The sequence below is a fragment of the Osmerus eperlanus genome, chromosome 18 (genome assembly GCF_963692335.1).
Source record: "Osmerus eperlanus chromosome 18, fOsmEpe2.1, whole genome shotgun sequence".
Lineage (NCBI taxonomy): Eukaryota > Metazoa > Chordata > Actinopteri > Osmeriformes > Osmeridae > Osmerus > Osmerus eperlanus.
This window is the reverse complement of record NC_085035.1, coordinates 4,751,361-4,771,304: the sequence shown is the minus strand read 5'-3', so window position 1 is coordinate 4,771,304 and position 19,944 is coordinate 4,751,361. Positions and strand designations below refer to the sequence as shown.

The window sequence follows — 19,944 nt, the reverse complement described above, 5'->3', positions numbered from 1 at the left end:
CTGTTCATCTCCATCAGGTTTTGACAAGCTCTCTGGAGTTTACTGCTTACCCAGGGGCAGTGTGGGGAGGGGGGGAGGCCCAGTACCCAGTGCCCCTGTGGGCCCAACTTTGAACCCCCTTGTGGCCCCCCTAAATGAAGAGTCTGAATAATTATTAACAACAAGACAAACTTTTGCCTGTTAATGCCTGCAATGCAGTGAAGAAAACTATGACAACAATAATATTTAAATGAAGCTGGCCCCTCTAACAGTAGAACTGGCCCCCACCCCTCCAGTTGACATGGTAGAACCTACCAAGTCTGAGGGTTCATGTTCATACCTTACATCACCCCCCCCCCCCCCAATCCCTCCCTCATCCACACGCATCTTCAAGGAAATATTTCTACACATCTGTGTGTGCTCGACATTTCCACCAGTCAATAACAATAATGCCTGGCGCTCTAATCGGTTTGCTTTGATGCAGCCATGCTTTTTGTCAACTCACGTAACATGGATTAGGTTTTAGATTTGGTTAAATTATGTAAAATAACCGGTATGCATAAAAATACAGTCGCCAATTTTCATTCAAGCTTGCAAGTATCTATCTTAAAGATTTAACAGTAAATACATGTCAGTCGAAAATAATACTTTTGCCTCCTGGTTAATTTCACAACAAGAAGGTAGGAAGGTGGGTTCAAAAATCTGACGCAGTGACTGGACGGGCGTTGCTGCTGTTCCACTCCCCCCTGCCATGAGCGCGCAACAGCAAGGACTGCAGATAGCATGAGAACACAAGTAGCTGAACAGCAGGCGGAGATAACGCATGCAGAATAGACCGAGAGGGCCATCCGTTGTTTAGAGGGTTGAATCTTTTTAACCGAATGGAAATTAACTGGATGTATCGATATAAGAAAACTCGACTGAACGGCACTTGGGTCGGAGTGACAATGGATTCGTGAACCGCGGTAGCTAGGTGTATTTCTATTCGATAGTCCGTGGCGTAGAGAAAGATGGTGCGTGAATACCTATTGCTGAAGTCCAGTCGCCTTGATACGATTGAAAAAGATGACGTTCTCTCTGCTCGAAATGACTCATTTGTTTTTTGGGGAATGTTGATCTAACGAAGACTACATGAGCGCCTTTCTCGGTATTGAGGCACATTGACCACCATGCTTCCAGTATAATTTATGAAAGCTCTCCATGAAAACAAGGAGGAGGGGGGGGCGGGCTGCAATACGATGGAGGACAAGGAGAACAACCTCAAAACGGCCAGGTTGTGGAGAGATGCAGCTCTCCGCTCAAGGAAGCTTCGAAGCAGCCTGCGTCAACTCACCCTTTGCTCCAAAAATAACCAAAAGATTATGCTACCTGAAAATATTAACGAGATCGAGGTACTCAACCTGGGAAACAACTCGCTGCAGGAGCTACCGGAGGGATTAGGGGCCACCCTTATCAACCTGCGTATCCTCATTCTCCGCAGGAACAAGTTTGCAGCAGTTCCCTGTGTCGTGTTTGAGCTTGGGCAGCTGGTGGAACTAGACATGAGCCACAACTGTCTTAAGAGCTTCTCCGAGGACATAGGCCTACTGAAGGGACTGAAGAAGCTCTGCATCAGTCACAATAAAATCCAGTACCTGCCATCCCAGATTGGAGCACTTCAGTGCTTAGAGGAGCTCGACATAAGCTTCAATGACCTACATGATTTCCCCCGGTCCTTCTCCCAGCTCCAAAAGCTGCGCACGTTAGATGCTGATCACAACAAGCTGAGCCAGTTCCCTCTAGAAATCCTTGCCCTCGGTGATCTGGAAGAGCTTGATTGTTCGGGGAATAAATTTGAGGATTTGCCCAGAGACATTCTAAAGCTCCAGCCCATCAAGATCTTGTGGCTCAGCAGCCTTCACATCTCCACATTACCTGACACCTTTTGTCACCTGCACAATCTTGAGAGTCTTATGCTGGATAGTAACAACCTCACAGTTCTGCCTTGTTCCTTCGGCACTCTGCAGAGACTAAAAATGGTCAACCTTTCCTCCAATGAGTTTGAGGAGTTTCCCCATGTTATTCTGAACATCGGGGGACTCGAAGAGCTCTATCTGAGCCGGAATAAACTGACTTTGATCCCAAAGGAGATAGGCCAACTGGTTAATCTGGTCAACCTGTGGCTGGACAACAACAAAATCACCTATCTGCCAGATTCTATTGTGGACTTGGAGAGAGTGGAAGAGCTTGTCTTACAGGGTAACCAAATAGCCATACTCCCCGACAACTTTGGGAAACTCTCCAAGGTGAACATTTGGAAGGTGAAGGATAACCCTCTCATCCAGCCCCCGTACGAGGTGTGTATGAAGGGAATCCCCTACATCGCTGCCTATCAAAAGGAGCTTGCACACTCCCAGCTGGCTGTGAAGCCTCGGTTAAAACTCGTCCTGATGGGGATGCAAAACGCTGGCAAAACGCAGCTCAAGGAGAGCGTGGTCAGCCAGGGGCACCATCCTGCATGTGTCCAAGGCAACAAAGGGATTGAAGTGACGAACTGGGTGGCCGACGTCGATCGCAGTCTTACTTTTCTAGTGTACGACTTGTCAGGGAAGCAAAACTATGACCTCATCAAACCCTTTTTTCTCTCCCCCGGTGCCCTGTACGTGCTCGTGGTGAACTTGAAAACATACACGCCCAACAACTTCTATGCCCATGTTGGGTACTTTCTCCACCTCCTTAGTGCCAAAGTGCCCCACGCTGTGGTGTGTACGGTGGGCACGCACACAGACCTGTGCGGCGACACGGAAGTGGAGGAGAAGAGCTTGGACATCCACAGACAGATAGCCGTGCAGGAGAAACGAGACACGCAGTGTCTGAAGAGTCTCGTCCAGCAGGTGGACCAGGCCCTGGAGCAGGGCTTCAACGTCCGCACCTCCAGCCCCCACATCGTCTTCTACAGCGTCTCGGACAAGAACCTGCGACGGAAGAAGGCCCAACTGCAGTACATGCTCAACCACAGGCTGCAGATCCTGTCGCCCGTCCTGTGCGTCAGCTGCGCGGAGACCCAGAGGAACATCCAGAGGCTGAGGGAGAAGCTCATGTCTGTTGCCGACCAACGGGAGATCTTCCCCAACCTCCACCGCGTGCTGCCCAAGTCCTGGCAGATGTTGGAGGAGCTGCACTTTAAACCCCAGGAACTGTGGCTCTCGTGGTGGGACTCGGCCCGTCTGGGCCTCCAGGCGGGACTCACGGAGGACCGTCTCCAGTGTGCCCTGTCCTACCTGCACGAGAGTGGGAAACTACTCTACTTCGAGGACAGCCTGACGCTGAAAGAGTACGTGTTCCACAACCTTCCGCGCTTCATCGCCATCCTCAACGTGTTCTTTCAGAGGGACGAGGCCGTGCTGCTGGACAGGCTGCTCTCCGCCGGGGAACTGGGGGACAAGCGGAGGGTGGGTCACGTGATCGAGGAGGAGAAGGGCGAGAACCTCCGGGCCAGCCACCTGCAACACCACGTGGAGGGGTTCCTCAACCACGGCCTGCTGCCTTCCAACGTGATCCGGCTCCTCCTGAGGCCCCTCATCCAGACGCAGCAGGACCTCCACCTCATCATGGAGCTGCTGGAGAAGATGGGGGTCTGCTACTGTATCAACAAGCCCCGGAGCAAGCCTCTGAACGGAGCCACGGTGTGGTACAAGTTCCCCAGCTACGTCAGCAGCGAGGAGCCCCATGCGGAGGCCTGGGTGGGCGGGGGCTCCATGGTCGCCAGTCAGTTCTTCTCGGTGGAGCAGCTTCAGATCGAGTACAGCTTTCCTTTCCTCTTCCCTCCCGGACTATTTGCCCGCTACAGTGTGCAAATCAACCGCCACGTGGTCCAGAGGTCGGATGGTAGGCATCATATCTTTGCCTATCGTGGTAAAGTGCCTGTGGTGGTCAGCTACCGGCCGGCTCAGGGCAGTCTGCAGGCAGAGACCCTGTCCATAGCCAGCCACGCCTCCCTGCCAAATATCTGGACGGCCTGGCAAGCCATAACCCCCCTCGTGGAGGAACTGAATGTGCTTCTGCAGGAGTGGCCTGGCCTCCACTACTCGGTCCATGTGCTGTGTTCTAAGTGCCTCAAGAGAGGGTCGCCAAACCCACACACCTTTCCAGGTATATTCTCTTCTTACTCCCTCTCTCCCTCTCTCTCTCTCTCTCTCTCTCTCTCTCTCTCTCTCTCTCTCTCTCTCTCTCTCTCTCTCTCTCTCTCTCTCTCTCTCTCTCTCTCTCTCTCTCTCTCTCTCTCTCTCTCTCTCTCTCTCTCTCTCTCTCGCATACCATTTACAGGACGCTTTGAATCACGGTGACGTCATTCAAAGTTATCAGGGGGATAGCTAAGATGGATTTTTCTCAATACTCCTTCGCTGCTGGTAATGTATAAAAGAGAATGATTTGTCCTAATATGTGACATGACATGTTCCTTACAGTAACTACTTTGCTGTATCAGACAGAATAGGTTTTTCTGTTCACAAGAAGACTGTTGTGGATGACTCATGAAATTCTGTCAGTGTGGAATGGAAGATACACAAAGGCTACAGTGCCCTGGTGGTGTCATTAGCTGAGGAAAAGGGGGGTTAGTGGGCGGTTGGCCCCACCTCAGACACAGAAATTGCCCTCAGAGCTGTCTCTCAGCCTCCTGCCGAGAACACAGTCAAGTTCTGACACGGGGATGGACAGGGATTACTATAGCAACGTACCATACCTTTATTTCTTGGAATGTGAATCACACTTCAAGAAGAGGTCGGCAGGTCTTTGTATTTTACCAGCAATGACACGTTATCTTTTGAAACGGCTGGGTGTATAATAGGTGAGATTGAGGTAGAGATGGCTAATGACATCATTCCTTTTGTCTAATCAGTCTTCCTTTTGTTTCCTGAAACAATGGAACAGAAACAAAAACAGATTCAGTCATTTTAACAAAGATGGTTTGGCACCAGCATACAGAATTCAGTGTAGAGGTGGCCCTGGAGGCAAGTGAGAGAGTGACAGCTGGTGTGGTTGTGGCGTATTTACTCCATTCCACACTCCTTTATTTTTTTTTCTCCTCTTAATTTCTTCTCCCTGTGTCTGCTCCCACATTCTCTTTACTTCAACGTTCCACTCTGTTCCTCTCCCCCCGCCCGTCTCTGGCCTGGCCTGGCCTAGGAAGGGCTTTGGAAGTCTTTGTGGATTAGTTCATGTCTGCGACGTTGCTGGTTTGACTCATTAGACACGAGGCAGTGCTTTTTCAAAGCTCCTCTACAGCCGTGCCTGGGCTTCCGGAACAACTGTCTGACTGGCCTAGGACACACACCAGTGGCTGCATTAATGCACTGGAGCTTAGACAGGCGTATAGACTCAGTGGATAATAGCAGCAGTCTCAATAGTCGTCTCTGGCAGAGAACTAGGAGTAGGCCCAATTCTGGCTACAGCAATACACACACCCCTCCAATCTGAGTTGCCCATTTTTTCAGTGATAGTAAAATAAATATTGACCCAATTTTGGTTTAGCATGCTGTCATATTTTTAACAGTTGGTTTGATAACATTGAGTTCTAATGTGTTTCTGTAAGATTTCGCACAAGCTAATCTTTGCGTGGACAGTAAAAACCTGTGCTACCTACTACAAGACAACGACTGAAAACAAAATGGATCCTTTAGTAACTGGATCATTGAACACAATCCGGCCTCACTCCACTTTGGTCTAGGCATTTCCTCCTTTTTGTCGGGATACAATATCAGGACCTTTGGCCACACAGGAAGATGAATGTTTATTTAGAAACAATTTAACTGTGACTCCAAGGCCTAACTCACTGAGCCCATGACTGTTTAACTGATTCAGCGTTGGGGAATGTGACCCACAGAATGGACTTGTCGGAATAGGAAGAGGGGTTAAGGTTATGTTGATTGAGTTGCCGATGTAATGTGTTGCAGAGACTGGGATTCCGGGAATGGATACTTAAGTAGTTAACAGGTAACTATACTGCTGTTAGGTTGACTGGATCAACTTACATTCAGTCATTTAGCAGACGCTCTTATCCAGAGCGACTTACAGTAAGTACAGGGACATTCCCCCCGAGGCAAGTAGGGTGAAGTGCCTTGCCCAAGGACACAACGTCATTTGACACGGCCGGGAATCGAACCAGCGACCTTCTGATTACCCAGCACACAACTTGTCAAGCTACTCCACTGAAAGTTTACCCGAAGGACCTAATTTATATGTATTACAAATCGCAACACACTGCTAAACAACTTAGCAGCGTGATCATTTGTTATGTCTATAAAAGTTGATCGTGAATACCTTTCCAACAAGAGCAGGTATTATCCTACATTTAGCAACACTAACTTTGCATCTGGCCTAATATGGACATGATATTTTTGGCTGCTGCTGCTTGTTGATGCAGTGTTGGGGCTCCTTTCTCCGAGACAGACTAAACAGGCGGTCTTTTCTTCTGTTGGGATCAAGAGAGGAGAGTTCCGTCGATCTTTTCCTCATCTGTTTCCCGACATTTATGAATCAAACAAAGACATTCTCCCCTTCTCATGATTCTGGTTTGCTATCGCTGCCGATCTGGATAATGTCATGCATGCTCTACCTCCTACATGAACCTCCTATCCTTAGCTTGCGAGGGAATGTGTATGTGGGGTCAATAGTATGTGTGTGATCGTGTGCGTTTGAACGGAGTAAGAGTGTTGAGAAACAAATGTCCTCATTTTCCTTAACCCAGCACACATTCCTTTGGGTGTGCTATGACTCACCATATGATAATGGGGCAGATAGTGAAACCCAAACTACTCTAAAAGGATATGTGGCTTTTTCCAAGACCTCAAAGTTTAGTCAAACCAAGAGATTGTGACACCGCTAACCACTGCACTGTTTAGAAACAGATCCCATGAACCTTCCAACGCTCCCTCACTTGTGGATCTCAGGGATGACGGGTCCTGTTCAGAAGTCATTCAGTACCAGTTCTGCAGTCAGCACTAATCGGAGGAGACCCTGTGCCAGATGCAGAGCTTGTCACATAGTTGCTATTTATGTTGAGGGTTAATGGAACGGTGGATATTTTTGTCCCCGTACATACTTAAAGCTTGAGACTTTCGCTCGGTCTTAACCTGGATATCCTGCGCACACCGACCATTATGTTCAGACCCGCTGGTTAATGTCGTTCAATTTTGTCGAGTCACCAACCTGTTGGGTTCTTTTTAGTCCTTAGCAGGGTAATCCCTGTTGGACAGCATCTAAGGGGTTGATCTGAGGACATGCACCAGGCGTTGGTGTCAAGGCACATGTCTCTCTCCCACTAGTCGAACCCACCGGGCGGATCAAAGGGTGCGCAGACGTCCTATCTACCGTCAGTCGACCATGAAAGATGTGTGAGAAACCAGAGCCTGATGGCTGGCTGACAGCCTGGCTTCTGCCCTTCTCCTGTACCTCTAAATATCAGCCACTCAGCTGTTTGCCAGTTAGCCTGGTGCCTACTGTTATTGGACGTACTGTACAATAAATCTGGCCTAGTGGCCTATATTTCTCGATGACAACATGTGAGCTTCTTAACATGCCCAATGTCATTGCAGTGCACCCGTATCATGCTAATGAGCATAGAGAGATTACCCTAGATGACTACCTTAATCTGATGTCTCTACTTACAGTACCCTGCACAAACATACAGTACATCAAATCTAAAAAGCGGACCCTGTGGAGCTACTTTTAGATTTGTGGTAAACGGGCAATGAACGTGATGAATACCTTGCCAAGAACCGCCCCTGATTTATTACAGACCCCGTGGAGAACTTTCCCTCCTTGTGAATACTCATGCCCAGTCTGAGAAACTAACACTGGGCGAACCCCTTTAATCCAGTTAGAAGATTTGCTAGGGTTAGGCCACCTCCAACTGTGGTCCTGCAGGTGACCTGCCAGGAAGTCAGCGAGCCTGTTGGGTAATAACCTCTGAAAGCACAAGACTTACATGTCACACGTACACAAATGCACATGCTAACACACGCGTGTCCATGAATGTCCCCTCTGAGAGGCAAAGAGAAACCAATGAATTCTAACCTTGTTTACATTTAGCTTACTACCTTCCCAAGCCTCCCTATTCTCACCCCAGGGCTTCAACAGAGGCAACGGTGACATTTAACTGTACCTGTCTAGGCGGCGAGTCTGCCTTTTTTGTGCCACAAAAGTATGAAGTTCACCGGGGACATCTGTTTGGACATGTTTTCTCTCTCCGTTCAAGTTCATTTCTGTCCCGAGAACTCCTTTTGTTGTTTGAGAAATGTTCTCTCACGGTATCGGGAGAGAAGTTGTTGAGTCATGTCCCCAGGCACCTGCTTGGTAGTTTGAAATGTATTACCCTTTCACAGTGCCATGCTGCCAAGCCAGGTTTATTGAGGAGGAGTTTCCGCCACACTGCAACATTTTTTTTATGGGCATCCATCCAGGTTACTTCCATCCCCTAAAGGAGCTTCTGGGAAGACTGCATTACTTACTGAAGGAAAGTGTATCGTTCTTACCTGGGAGCTAAAGGAACCGGTTTGCCTAATGTAATGGATATTCTGTTGCCAATGCAGAGGTAGGCTTCATACCTTCAGGGCTAACATGATGTCGAAGAGTAAAACAAGCGGTCTGAAACGAGCTCAAACATCAATCATGTCACATGAATGATGTCGGGGGATGTTAGTACTCATTTGTGTTGTGGCTTACCTTTAGAAATTCTTTATCTGTGTGGAGGGTAGAGTCTTTTCTCAGGGTACGCGTTTTAATGGATGTGGGTCTTTATCATGATCATTATCATATTTGTGTGGCAGGGAACCTTGGCGTGGTTTAGTCCTAGCATTTGGACTAGCCTGGAAGTTAAAAGGATAGGGTTCATATTGCCCTTCTGATGGCCTTCTGAAATTCTACCTGCCTGGAAAGTACTGATCAGTTCTACGTGGTGGGTGTGTGGGTGTGTGTACATGCAGGCAGTAAGTTCAGCCGCCTTGAACCCTTAACTCCAGGCTCCATATAGTTCAGTACGTATAGACGTAGATAATTACGTATAGAGAAGTCATCCTATTATTGTTTGTGCTGTGGGACCGCATGCGTGCTGTCTCTTCGGATGCTGCTGAAACTGAATGCTCTTATGTTGTCAGCGAATCACTTTCAGCTCTTGTACTGTGGCCTGGACTCAGATTCACATTTCACACACTACCAAAAGAGACTCAAATGTGGCAAGACGAGCAACAGAACTGTGATCAGTAACTGTTGTTTACCTCGTCTGCATTGTTATTTTTCTACATGAAATCTGTCACAACAACAGTCTGGTAATCTCTGAGGGGACAATCCTGTTATGTCATCGTGTTCAGTAAGCCCCGCTGCGTTATCTTAGACATGTGACATGGACAGTGGCTAGGGGAAGAGAAGGGGCGGGGCCTTTCTCCTGTGGGGTTCCCGGAGCAATGATGTCATTAATCACCTGGAACACAAGAGTTCATCGCTTGACGCCACTGCAGAGATTCGGACTTCTGATGCAAAGCTTGCTGTGGACAATGGAACTACATCACTTCAACAACCAAACGAATGCTTCACTTCTCACTCTTTTGGGTTGCGGCACGCAGATTTGGGGTTCGGCTCTGCTATAACAAACCAACTAAACGATAGTGACACTGTTATTCTAAAACGGTGTCTATTCCTATTCCAGACAGACGTTTCTGTCAGATGCACAACCCAGAAGCCTAACTACTGGAGTGTGGCTGTGGCACACCTTTCCACCCACTGATGGAATATCAATCTGCCGTGCTGAAAATGGGCTGTAACGATTTACTGTGTGATTAAGAGCCACAAGGCTTGAAGGAGGTGGAAACCACTGCTGCTAAATGCTAGCCTTGCGACCACAGGAAGGCTGCTACTCGATACTTGGCTTGTTATAGCAGCTTCTGAATGCTTCTGAATGCTTCTTCGTACCACAGCCGCCCTGACACAGTTGTAGCAATTTGTCTGTAGGCCGTAGGGTACTTCACGCAAGCCCTGTTAGAGGAGTATGCATCACCTACAGCCCTGTACCTTTTTATTTGTGTGTACGTTTTGTCCGTCACTCCGTTCTCTGTTGTGTTTATTGTAGCATGTCTAAATGATCAAAACTATTTAGGTATTTACATTTTTCTGTACCCTTTCCCTTTAGTGCAGACGTTATTAGCGGTATCAGGGTTGGAAAAACAGGGGGTTTGTCTACTAGCTATTTCAGTCTATTGTCTGCAATAAAAGGGAAGTGGCTCTGGAAATGAAATTAGGGCAGTCCCTTAATGCTCCTGGTTGGCGCTTGTAAAGCTTCCTTCCGGTCAAAGCACACTCTCCTGACAGGCTCTCCAGCCTGGGAACCGAGGGTGGAGAATACGGACGCCTAGAAGGAATCAATCCTGATCACAGCACGCCACAGCTCCCGTGCCCTCTGGGGAAGACACTTGAACTGCTTCGCTTCGATTTAGACGTGGCAAGTCAGAACACTATCTGTGAAGCCAAGTATTGATGCATGGCTGCAGGAAAGACCCGATTGGTGCTCCCCGCACCCTTGGCTTGGACAGAGTAAACTGCGTAGCGCCAGAGATGGGTGTTCAGAGGATGTAGTGTCATGTCAGGGCGGTGGAGGAAGCACAGCTGTCGGGGGGGGGGGGGGGGGAGAGAAGCGGTATTCGGCGCCTGGCGGACCGCCCATCGTGTTCCTCTCAGTCCTGCGTGTGCGAGGAGCCATAATCAATCCAACCCCAAGCTGCACGCTGTATGTGGAGTTGGCCCCGTGTTGTTGTGTTGGAGGACGGGGAGGGTGGAATTAGAACTGCCGCCTGTTTAATGGCCATAACGGTTCATTAAAGCCCCATCTTTTGCATTCCCTTCATAAGCCGTTGCGCAATGTTGCTGTGAGTTCCAGCAGTCGGAGGCCTCTCCCTCCCCGTGTATTACCGACCTCTAAAGCTGGACAACTATTTTAGGAGGCCGTCTCTACTGTGGGAAGATGATCTCATCCGGTTGTTGTTGATGTCTGAAACGCTGTTTTTGTAATCAACATTTTTCAACAGGTCTTATGATTCACACAATATGTGTCATTTTTTTGGAACTGGCACATTACTCTGTAAATGTGAAAGCCACCAATGTCCCCAGTGAAAGATTCAATCTTGTTGTGTTGCGAAGAGGCGCTCCATTGAGAGTTCTGATTATGTTACTACATTTTCGTGATATTGAAATGAAGACCTAACCTTCTGCTTTGGTGAGCATCAGGCTAAACTTCTCCCGTAAGAGGGGATTCCAGTTTCAGCACCCCACTCCCCCAAATGTGTCAGCTCCCTGCAGGTAGGTTGTGTTCAACAGGGGGTCACCCTGGGTCACTGAACAGAACATCAAATCCGTAGTTCGATGTCTGACCATGCTGCAAGCCAGATGAAGTGCAGTGTTATCCGAATGTGACCTACTGTAGATATGAGCGTCGATCCCTAAGGATTGTCTCGTTAAATAGACATCTTGATGATCTGTGTGTTTGCGTATAGGTCGGTGGGAATAGGAAAGCCTGATTGGACCGCTTCAGAATATCGTGGGCATTGGGCTTCCCGGCTGAGCAGCATGACAGCGATGATCTTTTTATGCACCAGATGTTCACATCTGGATGTGTAGCATGACAACCACTCACCCGCACTTAGTTTCGCTGACTGACAATGTTATTTCACCTTCCAACCTTTAGTCCAGACTGTAAATATGTTGTGTGTGCGAAAGTATTATAAACAGTCTGAAGCATTATCACTGACATTGTTTTGAGGGTCAACTTTCTTTTTTTTAGCTTGTGAGCACCAACATTTGATCTAGTGGTAAGAATTAAAGGGAAGTTCGGTGCGGTAACTTGGAGCCTAAAAAACACAGCCATCTTGAAAACTCAGGTGCTGTTGGCTTCCACCCCTTTGGTCTCCAGGTTTGAGGACCCTAGAGGGCCCTTTCTCCCTGCAGAACTCACCGTAGACCCACTTGGGCTGTTTGCAGGACCGCTCGGTCTCCACGGCTACCCCCTGTGGAATGACCAGAATGGGTTATTTTGGGGCCATCTTCTCACCATGGAAATAGGCCACACATTCCTAAGGCTCCAGACTCGTGTCAAGAGCTGCTGCTCAAACAGGATTATTTTCATGTATGATGTTTTAGAGCCAGGTCAGTCACATTTGGTCTGTTTGTGTCTTTTCCTGTACGTCTCTGCCACAGTTGTGTATGTTTTTCAACCTCTTTTGTCGATATTCAACTCTATCATGCCCTTTTCTCAAATACGTTTTTTTCTCTCCAGGGACTAATCTTTGTCTGTGCATTTTTTCCCCCTCTAAATCCAACCCTTTTCTAGTTTTCTGACATCAAATGCTTTCTCCTATAGTGTCAAATATTTTAGACGAGAGCTGCAAGTGTGCTCCCATGAAGATCTAATGATCGCCTCCTAGTCCAAAGGTGCAGCCATTTACAAACCCTCACTAATGTAGCTGAACTGCCGCATGTCATCTCAGAAGACTCTTCTGTTCCACACCTTGTGTTTGCAGAAGTAGCCAGTGTTTGTATAACCACACACTTTGCCAGATCCTTCTGGGAACGGAATTTATGATGCCGTTGATGTTTCGACATTTTCCAACAACTGAGGCGTAACCTAGCCTAACCCCTTGCTAGCGTGCTAACTTGATCTAGGTGGCTATCATGCTGACTCATAGCGTGGTGTGGCTGTCCTTGTCTAGACTCGGTTCTTTTCTCCATCACATGGCAGCCCTGCAGGTCAGACTGCCGGGGGAGATCTCCTCAGCACACAGCTCCGACTCAACCGCATCTGATCACCCGACTGGCTGCTAAGCCGCGCGTGGTTCTGTCGCAAAGCCGAGCCAGAAGAAAAGACTGTACTAGAGTGCGTCTGTCTGTCAGTGAGGGAGACGGAGTGCGCTTATCTCTGCCGGAGTGTGTTGATGGTGTGACGTTTTGTGACGTCGTTTGGACTGACTGCTAAACGCAACGCGGTGATAATCCTGTGACTGAGCCGCCGGCCTCTGGATCTAAGGGCAGCTGACGGTGGCCTCTGCCCCCCCCCCCCACACCCACACACACTGTTCACTCCCTGCCTGGGTGAACTCTACTGCTGCCTGTACACTTCTACCCAAAGGCCTGCTCCCTCTGGCTGCATCAAAGATGGCCGAGGTGGGCTGTCCTATCATAAACTTCACATGCTTACACAACACAAACCTGGAGACTTAAATCTCCTCCCTCCAGTGTATCCATCAGCTTCTCTGTCTGGGTTGAGCTCCCCAGTTCCCTTGTGCAGAGCTGCAGATTCTTTGTCTGTGTTTTTGACAACATTTGAGGGACATTCAGCTCGTGTGCACCTGAGGTTAATTTCCCAGACACATGTAAACCACATTACAGGCACTCGACATTGGAGAGAACCATGTTTCTGCATGGCTACCCAGGAAAACCTCATGGAATGTGAGTGGATACCGGTTAGAGATCTTTATTCCAGACATATTTATTTGGAATCCCCATTTAGGTAACCTAATAAATAAGGATGTGTTGCTATGCATGTTTTTTTTGTGTGTGTCTATTAAAAACATTTCCCTATCTGGAGCAGAGGAATCACATCTGCCTCTGGTGTGGAATGTGTGTGTGTGTGCATGCTAATGACCAAGAGCGTGCTCGGTGCAGGATCAGCCACAGGCCTTCCAGTTGTAGGGCTTTTGTCTGAGGTGTTGCCCCTCCCTGCCCTACCCCCAGTGGGACAGAGGAGGCTGTGCTGGAGGGCGGGGGGGGCACCACCACTATCCTTCTTTGTCCCCAGACTGCTAGAGAATGAGAGGGGGGGGGGGGGTCTCCTCCTTTTACATCCACTTGATTATTCTGTTTGACCCAGCTGTGAGCCCCCCCCCTCTGTCTCTCTCACTCACACACACACACACACGTATATGTTAATCGGACTCCACAGCTAGACCTGAGGCTGCGTGGTGGTGCGGGAGGGGAGAGGGATGAGGCAGGGATGAGGCCGTGTAACACTTGGGATGATTCTCTTTTGTTTTAGTCTGCTGCACAAGCGCAGTGCATTGACAAATCTTCAGTTTAATCTTTTGGAATAATGCTGCGGAGGGCTGGCTGTGAGAGGGGTGTTACTGAGAGCGCCGTCCGTGGGTTGGGCGGATTAGACTACAAAATTGGTTTCCCCCCAACCCCTCTCAAAATCCCTTTCCTGTGACGTAAGCTGATTTTGGTTTTGGCCAAATATCATCCTTTTGTTTCTTGCCCAGCCCCCTTATTGTGTTTGGGAGTTGAGGGAGAATATGAATTTGTTATACGGTGTGCTGTATGTTTGGTTCGTGCTGTGTACTTCCATGTAGGGTCGTCGTGGTGGCGCTGACAGGGGTTGTGTTGATAGCTGGGCTCAGGAACTGGAGAAAGTGGAGGGGGTATCCATTGTCTCCTGTCATTCCACCCTCATTAATATGGAGTGAGAAAGCGTTGGCAGAGGACATCTAGCTGGCAAGCCTATAGCTTCAACCCCGGTGTGGGCATTTTGCCAGGCGTTGTCATGCTTGTTAGTAAGAGAACAGAGAGTAAGTCACCGCCTCTGTCATTAGTCAGTTTCATTATCTTTGTTCATTGGGATAGCGCACAAAGCATTCACTTTGAGTTGCTTGTGAATGTAAAGAATGTGAACAACTGTATTACGGAAGCCTACACGTCTATCCTGGTGATTTTGACTTCCAGTCGGGAGAAAAGTTGTGTAAGTAAGAAGGTAGTTTCTTTCAAGATGAGGTCACTCGTGGATGAAGATGAGTGACAGGAAAGAAAATTCAGCCATCTGCTTAGAAGTCAGTGCCCCTGATCTATGGTTGGAAATGGAGAGATAAAAACTAGGAACAAACTGACCTTGCAGTCAATGCTTTTCCAACACAAGGCAGGAGGTTGATTACATCAGTGATCCATTTATCGGTCTATGCAAACAGACAAACAAAGAGAGGGCGCCTTTGCATGCATTTTGTTTTCTATCTAAATGTGTGATATTCATCCATCACCGTCAGAAAGCCGGCGTGGACTCTAAACTCCACCCCTCCCGAAGCCCAGTTGCCCCTCCTCTCCCATGTTGCCTGGAGACCCTTTTGTGAAACCTCCTTGGCAGAGTCTCACACCAGGGAGGAAGAGGAAGTGAAGGGCCGAGGCCTGCGGAGGCCGCTGTAAAGGGAGCAGACCTTGAAGGCGCAGCCGGTCTCCTCCCGTGTTTGTCTAAACACGTCCAGCTGGCCGCTTCCAACTTGGTTTGCTTTTTAGAGACGGGGAGGGGGGGGGGGGGGAATGACCCGTTTTCTTCTGATGTCGTCTGGAGAAAAATAGACCTTTCTCTTTCGCGGCAAGTCTCTGAGGCGGAGCGGGGCGAGGGAAGGAGCGGCGGAAATGCGGGTGGGGGAGTGCGCTCAACCAAGCAGAGTAGGAATGCGAATCTCGAATGAGGAATCTCCACAACTAGTCCTTGTCACACAATGGGGAGGGGGGGGGCACATACCTTAGCTAGCGTGTCAGCCACCCCCCCCCCCCTTCCCCTCCAGGTTATTGACAGTCATCAGGGAAGGGGGCCAGCCGGCAGGGTGGGCCGAGGTGCTCCACTGTGCTCTCTGACCCAGTTCAGGGACAACCAGAGTACGGCCTGACAACGGCCTGCATGATTCAGCATCTGCTTCCTGTAACGCACTCCTCCACACAAAGATGTCTGCGCCAAGCGGCTTACCGGAATGAAGTGCTTTCAAATGACTCCGGTGCACCCCCAGTAAACCGAGGCTGCATATTCAAACATCCCAATGTCCCAGCGTTTCCAAGCACGACTCCACTACTGCTGCGAGTCATCGACGTGGTGACCGTTGTTGGACTGTAATCCCTGATGGTCTGTTCGTCGTGTGGTCAGCTGTCCGACTGATGTCAAACAGCTCTGCCTAGCAAGCCCTGGCTTGCCCTGATGATGAGAGAAAAGAAAATCAATGGGCCTAATGGTTTAAGTGCTGCTGAGAACTGGATGGACCTCTTTAGACTGCCAGAAGGAAAAATACATCGCAGACATGCTTAATGTGCTGAATGGTTTGGATTATATCAGGCTAGTAATGTCCTTTTTTTCCCTTCTTTTGTTAATATGTTTAGCACTCGACTGCAATTTCCGTGTAGCTGTGTAGGAAAATAAATCACAAAGTGTCTTTAGTCCGCCGCACAGAGACCAAAGCAAATATCAACCATGGTAACGGATCCAGCCAGTCCTTAGTAACTAAGGGATTCCATTGCTTTCCAGATAGGGTTGCTAAGAGACTTCGGGTTTTACTGCTGGGGCCTCATAGCCAGAGAAGCAGACCTGGGCGCCTGTGTTATGTTAATACTAGCAGGTCAGTACATGAGGTACAGATACTGAAACGGGTCAATCGAGTCTCAAGCAGATAAGCCCAGATCAGACTCTCTGGTGATGATAGGTCAATACGATATTAGTGAGCTTCAGGCAGATGCCTAACAAAAGGCTATGGGTACAGCTATAGTACCAAAACAACAACAAGGGTCTCCAAACACTTAGCCATGGACAAGGGTTTGACTGACGGACAATTGATGTCACTGCTGAATAAAATCAAACGAAACGGATGCTTTAGCTGTCGTCGTACGCCACAACTTCCCTTCTCTGCATGCGTCTGAGATTTCAGTTCATCTTTTCCGGAATGGAATAACCAGTGTCTATTTCAGATGAGAAATGGATGCATCGACGTCCACGGAGTGGATTTCACATGGTCTTTAGAGTCTCCAGTTAGTGGGTTTCGTGTGCACTCGGTACGGGTCCAGCACGACACTGCATTGCTGACAGGCCGAGACACAGGCTGGCAGTAATAATATCGAGTCAGGGGCGACTTAACCAATTGTTTCTGCCTCGGTTTGTACCTATAACCCCTATTGCCTAAGCATGCGACAAACATGAGCACACGCACTCGACACAAGCTGTAGACATGAAGCAGTTTGTGGACAACCAGGCAGGGTGAGACAGCCGGTGCAACACTGAACGCCATTTTTTTTTTCTTTACTTGGATTCTCCTTCTGCTGTGGCTTGACAGGCGGAGGATGGAGGAGATAAAGGAGGGAGGATATGTATCCTAGGAGAGAGGAAATGTGTCCGTGACTCTCTCTCCTATCCTGGTCCTGTTGAGCAGTGTAGCACCTGCTGTGCTTCCTGTATTTGTTCTCAAAACAGGTTTTCCTGAAGGTCTGCTGATTCGTCACAGGGTCAGAGTTCCAGGAAAGAACAGAAAACTGTAGAGAGTAAAATGACCTGTATTTGTCTCTTAATTCCTCTTCTTGCCTATGTATTTTCAGTATCTCAGTTTACAGACATTTACATAATTGAATGCCTTATTTGATTTATTTCTATGTGCATTCATTCCGGAAAATTGTGCATAAAGACCCAATAAACTACTACTACTACTACTACTACTACAGATAGGATTGAACACAAGCCAGACGTGTTTTTATGGATGTCCACACAAGACATTGGTTGTTGAACGTAGAGATCGCTTGCCAGTGAAATGGGCGTTTTTGTTTTCCCCCCCATAATTGGAAGTCACAAGCATGTGACATACAGCTGGGTGCTGGCTGTCAGCCGACCCTCTGCCTTCAGTCAGGAACCATCCTTGAGTCCGGAAATGCGATGAATAAGACCCACACATTCTATCACTGGCATGCATACTGCTTCAGTCTTTGATAGACTGCCTTCTCACATATGCAGCAGTCTAACAAAGCCTGTTGAAATCCCCCACTTGGGATTCCAGGGAACACACTGTTATGGTGCTGGTGTTGTTGCGTGGCGATGATGTGGTCCAACTGCCCTCTTGTGGGCAAATTGGACACAGCGGTCCAATCAGCAAAATCATAAAAATTCACATTTCATCACATTTCTGGTTGTTGCTATTTCATTGCAAATGTGCTATTTCGAAAAACAAACGTACATCACATTTTTATGTCACGAGGACAAGTAATCTTTTGATTGTTGAAGATTGTTGTAAAAGGATCACCTGTGTAAAAATTATTAGAATTTTCTCTCTCTCTCTCTCTCTCTCTCTCTCTCTCTCTCTCTCTCTCTCTCTCTCTCTCTCTCTCTCTCTCTCAGGTGAGCTTCTCAGCCAGCCACGCCCTGAGGGCCTGACTGAGATCATCTGCCCAAAGAACGGTTCCGAGAGGGTCAACGTGGCGCTGGTGTACCCGCCTACGCCCACTGTCGTTAGCCCCTGTCTCAAATGAGACCAGCGTTCGGTCCAGTGGCCCGCCCTGTCTGTCGCTCCACGTCCCCTTCTGTGTTTCACCCTCCATGTAAATCCCACCCTGGGCTCTCCTTCTCGCTCACTCCGCCTGGACCCTGTCAGCCACGCAAGTCACACCCACAAATGCATCGCCCGGCTGAATGCAACAGAGGAGATGGTGGTTAGACATGTAAGTATGTTTTAACCCAGGCTGAGGCAACGTACTACGAATAATAGTTAATAGTAGTCAATTGAACCTATTGTTATTGAGACATTGTTACAACTACGTCAAAATCTAATTTGAATGTTCTCTTTTTCTGGCTTTTGAAGGGTGTCCAGCTGTTCTTTCACTGCCTCACCATATTGAAAACGACAATATTGGAGGATGTTGGCTTCCACTGCTGGATTTCCCCTCACCTCATGGCAAACCGCTCGTACACCACTTACCTGACTCTTTCTATATCAATATTTGCACCATATTAATTCACCACTTGAAAGCAACAAGGATGGAACACGCGATTCCTCGATGACTTCGTCTCTGTTTCCACTGTCATCAGAATGCTATTTAAAGACTAGTTAGTTTCCCTTAATGCTGCTTATCCTGCTCCTGCGATAGTGACCCCCTGCTCTTTGTTATTTATTAGGAACTGTACTGTTCCAGGGTCTGTCTACTTGTATATCTTTCTACAGTACTGTACACAAACCTCAAGATTATTGCCACAGGAGACAGGGGGAGCAGTGTTTTTTAATGAACACCCAAGTTATATTGTAGAGCTTCACACAAACACATACCGCTGTTGAAAACACATCCTTACTTGTACGGAGACGATCTTTTGCATTAGCATGAAGAAGGTCGGGTGTATCATATGTAGTAAATGCTGTATTTATGTTGACTGCCTTTATGCCAAGGAAATTCCAGTTTGACTGGATTTGTAAAGATGTTTAACATATCCTGACCAAACCTTGGTGGGTGTGTCATATTTCAATCCTAGTATGAAAAGTATTCAGTTTCTTTCGAGACTTGTCCAAAAATGATCATGGTATGTAAATAAAAGTGAATCTTGTTATCTTATAGAAACAGATAAAGAGTACTTCTCTATTGGTAGAGTATACACTCTTCACTACACTTGTTGTGGTCATGTTGTTTCAAGATGTTTTTTCACTGGTATGGGATGATGCTGCAATATGTTTAAAAAAGCGTTAAAACACCTTTTGTACATATCTTTATTTTTGTATGTTGACACAGGTTGTTGCCACCCTCAACATTAGTTACAGTACAATGTTGTGCATGTCTCACTTGGCCAATGTGAGAGTGCACATCCTATTTTATATGTAGCTGGTCAAACCATCTCACGACACGACAGTCAACAATCACCAAATATAAATAAACCAACTGCTGGTTTTAATATGACCATATCGTTTTGTCTTTTTTTTATTCAAGCTTATATAACTGATCTTCACACTGACTGTCACAACATCAGATAAATGCAGCAGGTTTTCTTTTATTATACATCTACTGGAAACCAGGGCTGCTCAACCATTCTCCTAGAGATGAACAGCCCTGTAAGTGATGCCTCCTGCAAGTAACTAACCGGATTCATGTTATCAACAGCTAATAATTAGCATCAGGTGAGCTATATACCCTAGAGCAGTGGTTTTCAACCCTGGTCCTCAAGTACCCCCTGTCCTG

General features: G+C 47.8%; 1 protein-coding gene across 1 annotated transcript; it reads left to right on the top strand.

Annotated features, from left to right (window-relative positions):
* The first annotated feature begins 734 nt into the window (after positions 1-734).
* On the top strand, positions 735-19,665 carry mfhas1 (multifunctional ROCO family signaling regulator 1). The gene is made up of 3 exons (XM_062484015.1): positions 735-4,110; positions 18,125-18,444; positions 18,585-19,665. The coding sequence occupies exons 1-2, from the start codon at positions 1,167-1,169 to the stop codon at positions 18,253-18,255; spliced, it is 3,075 nt and encodes a 1,024-aa protein (XP_062339999.1). The 5' UTR covers positions 735-1,166; the 3' UTR covers positions 18,256-18,444; positions 18,585-19,665.
* Positions 19,666-19,944: the final 279 nt, after the last annotated feature.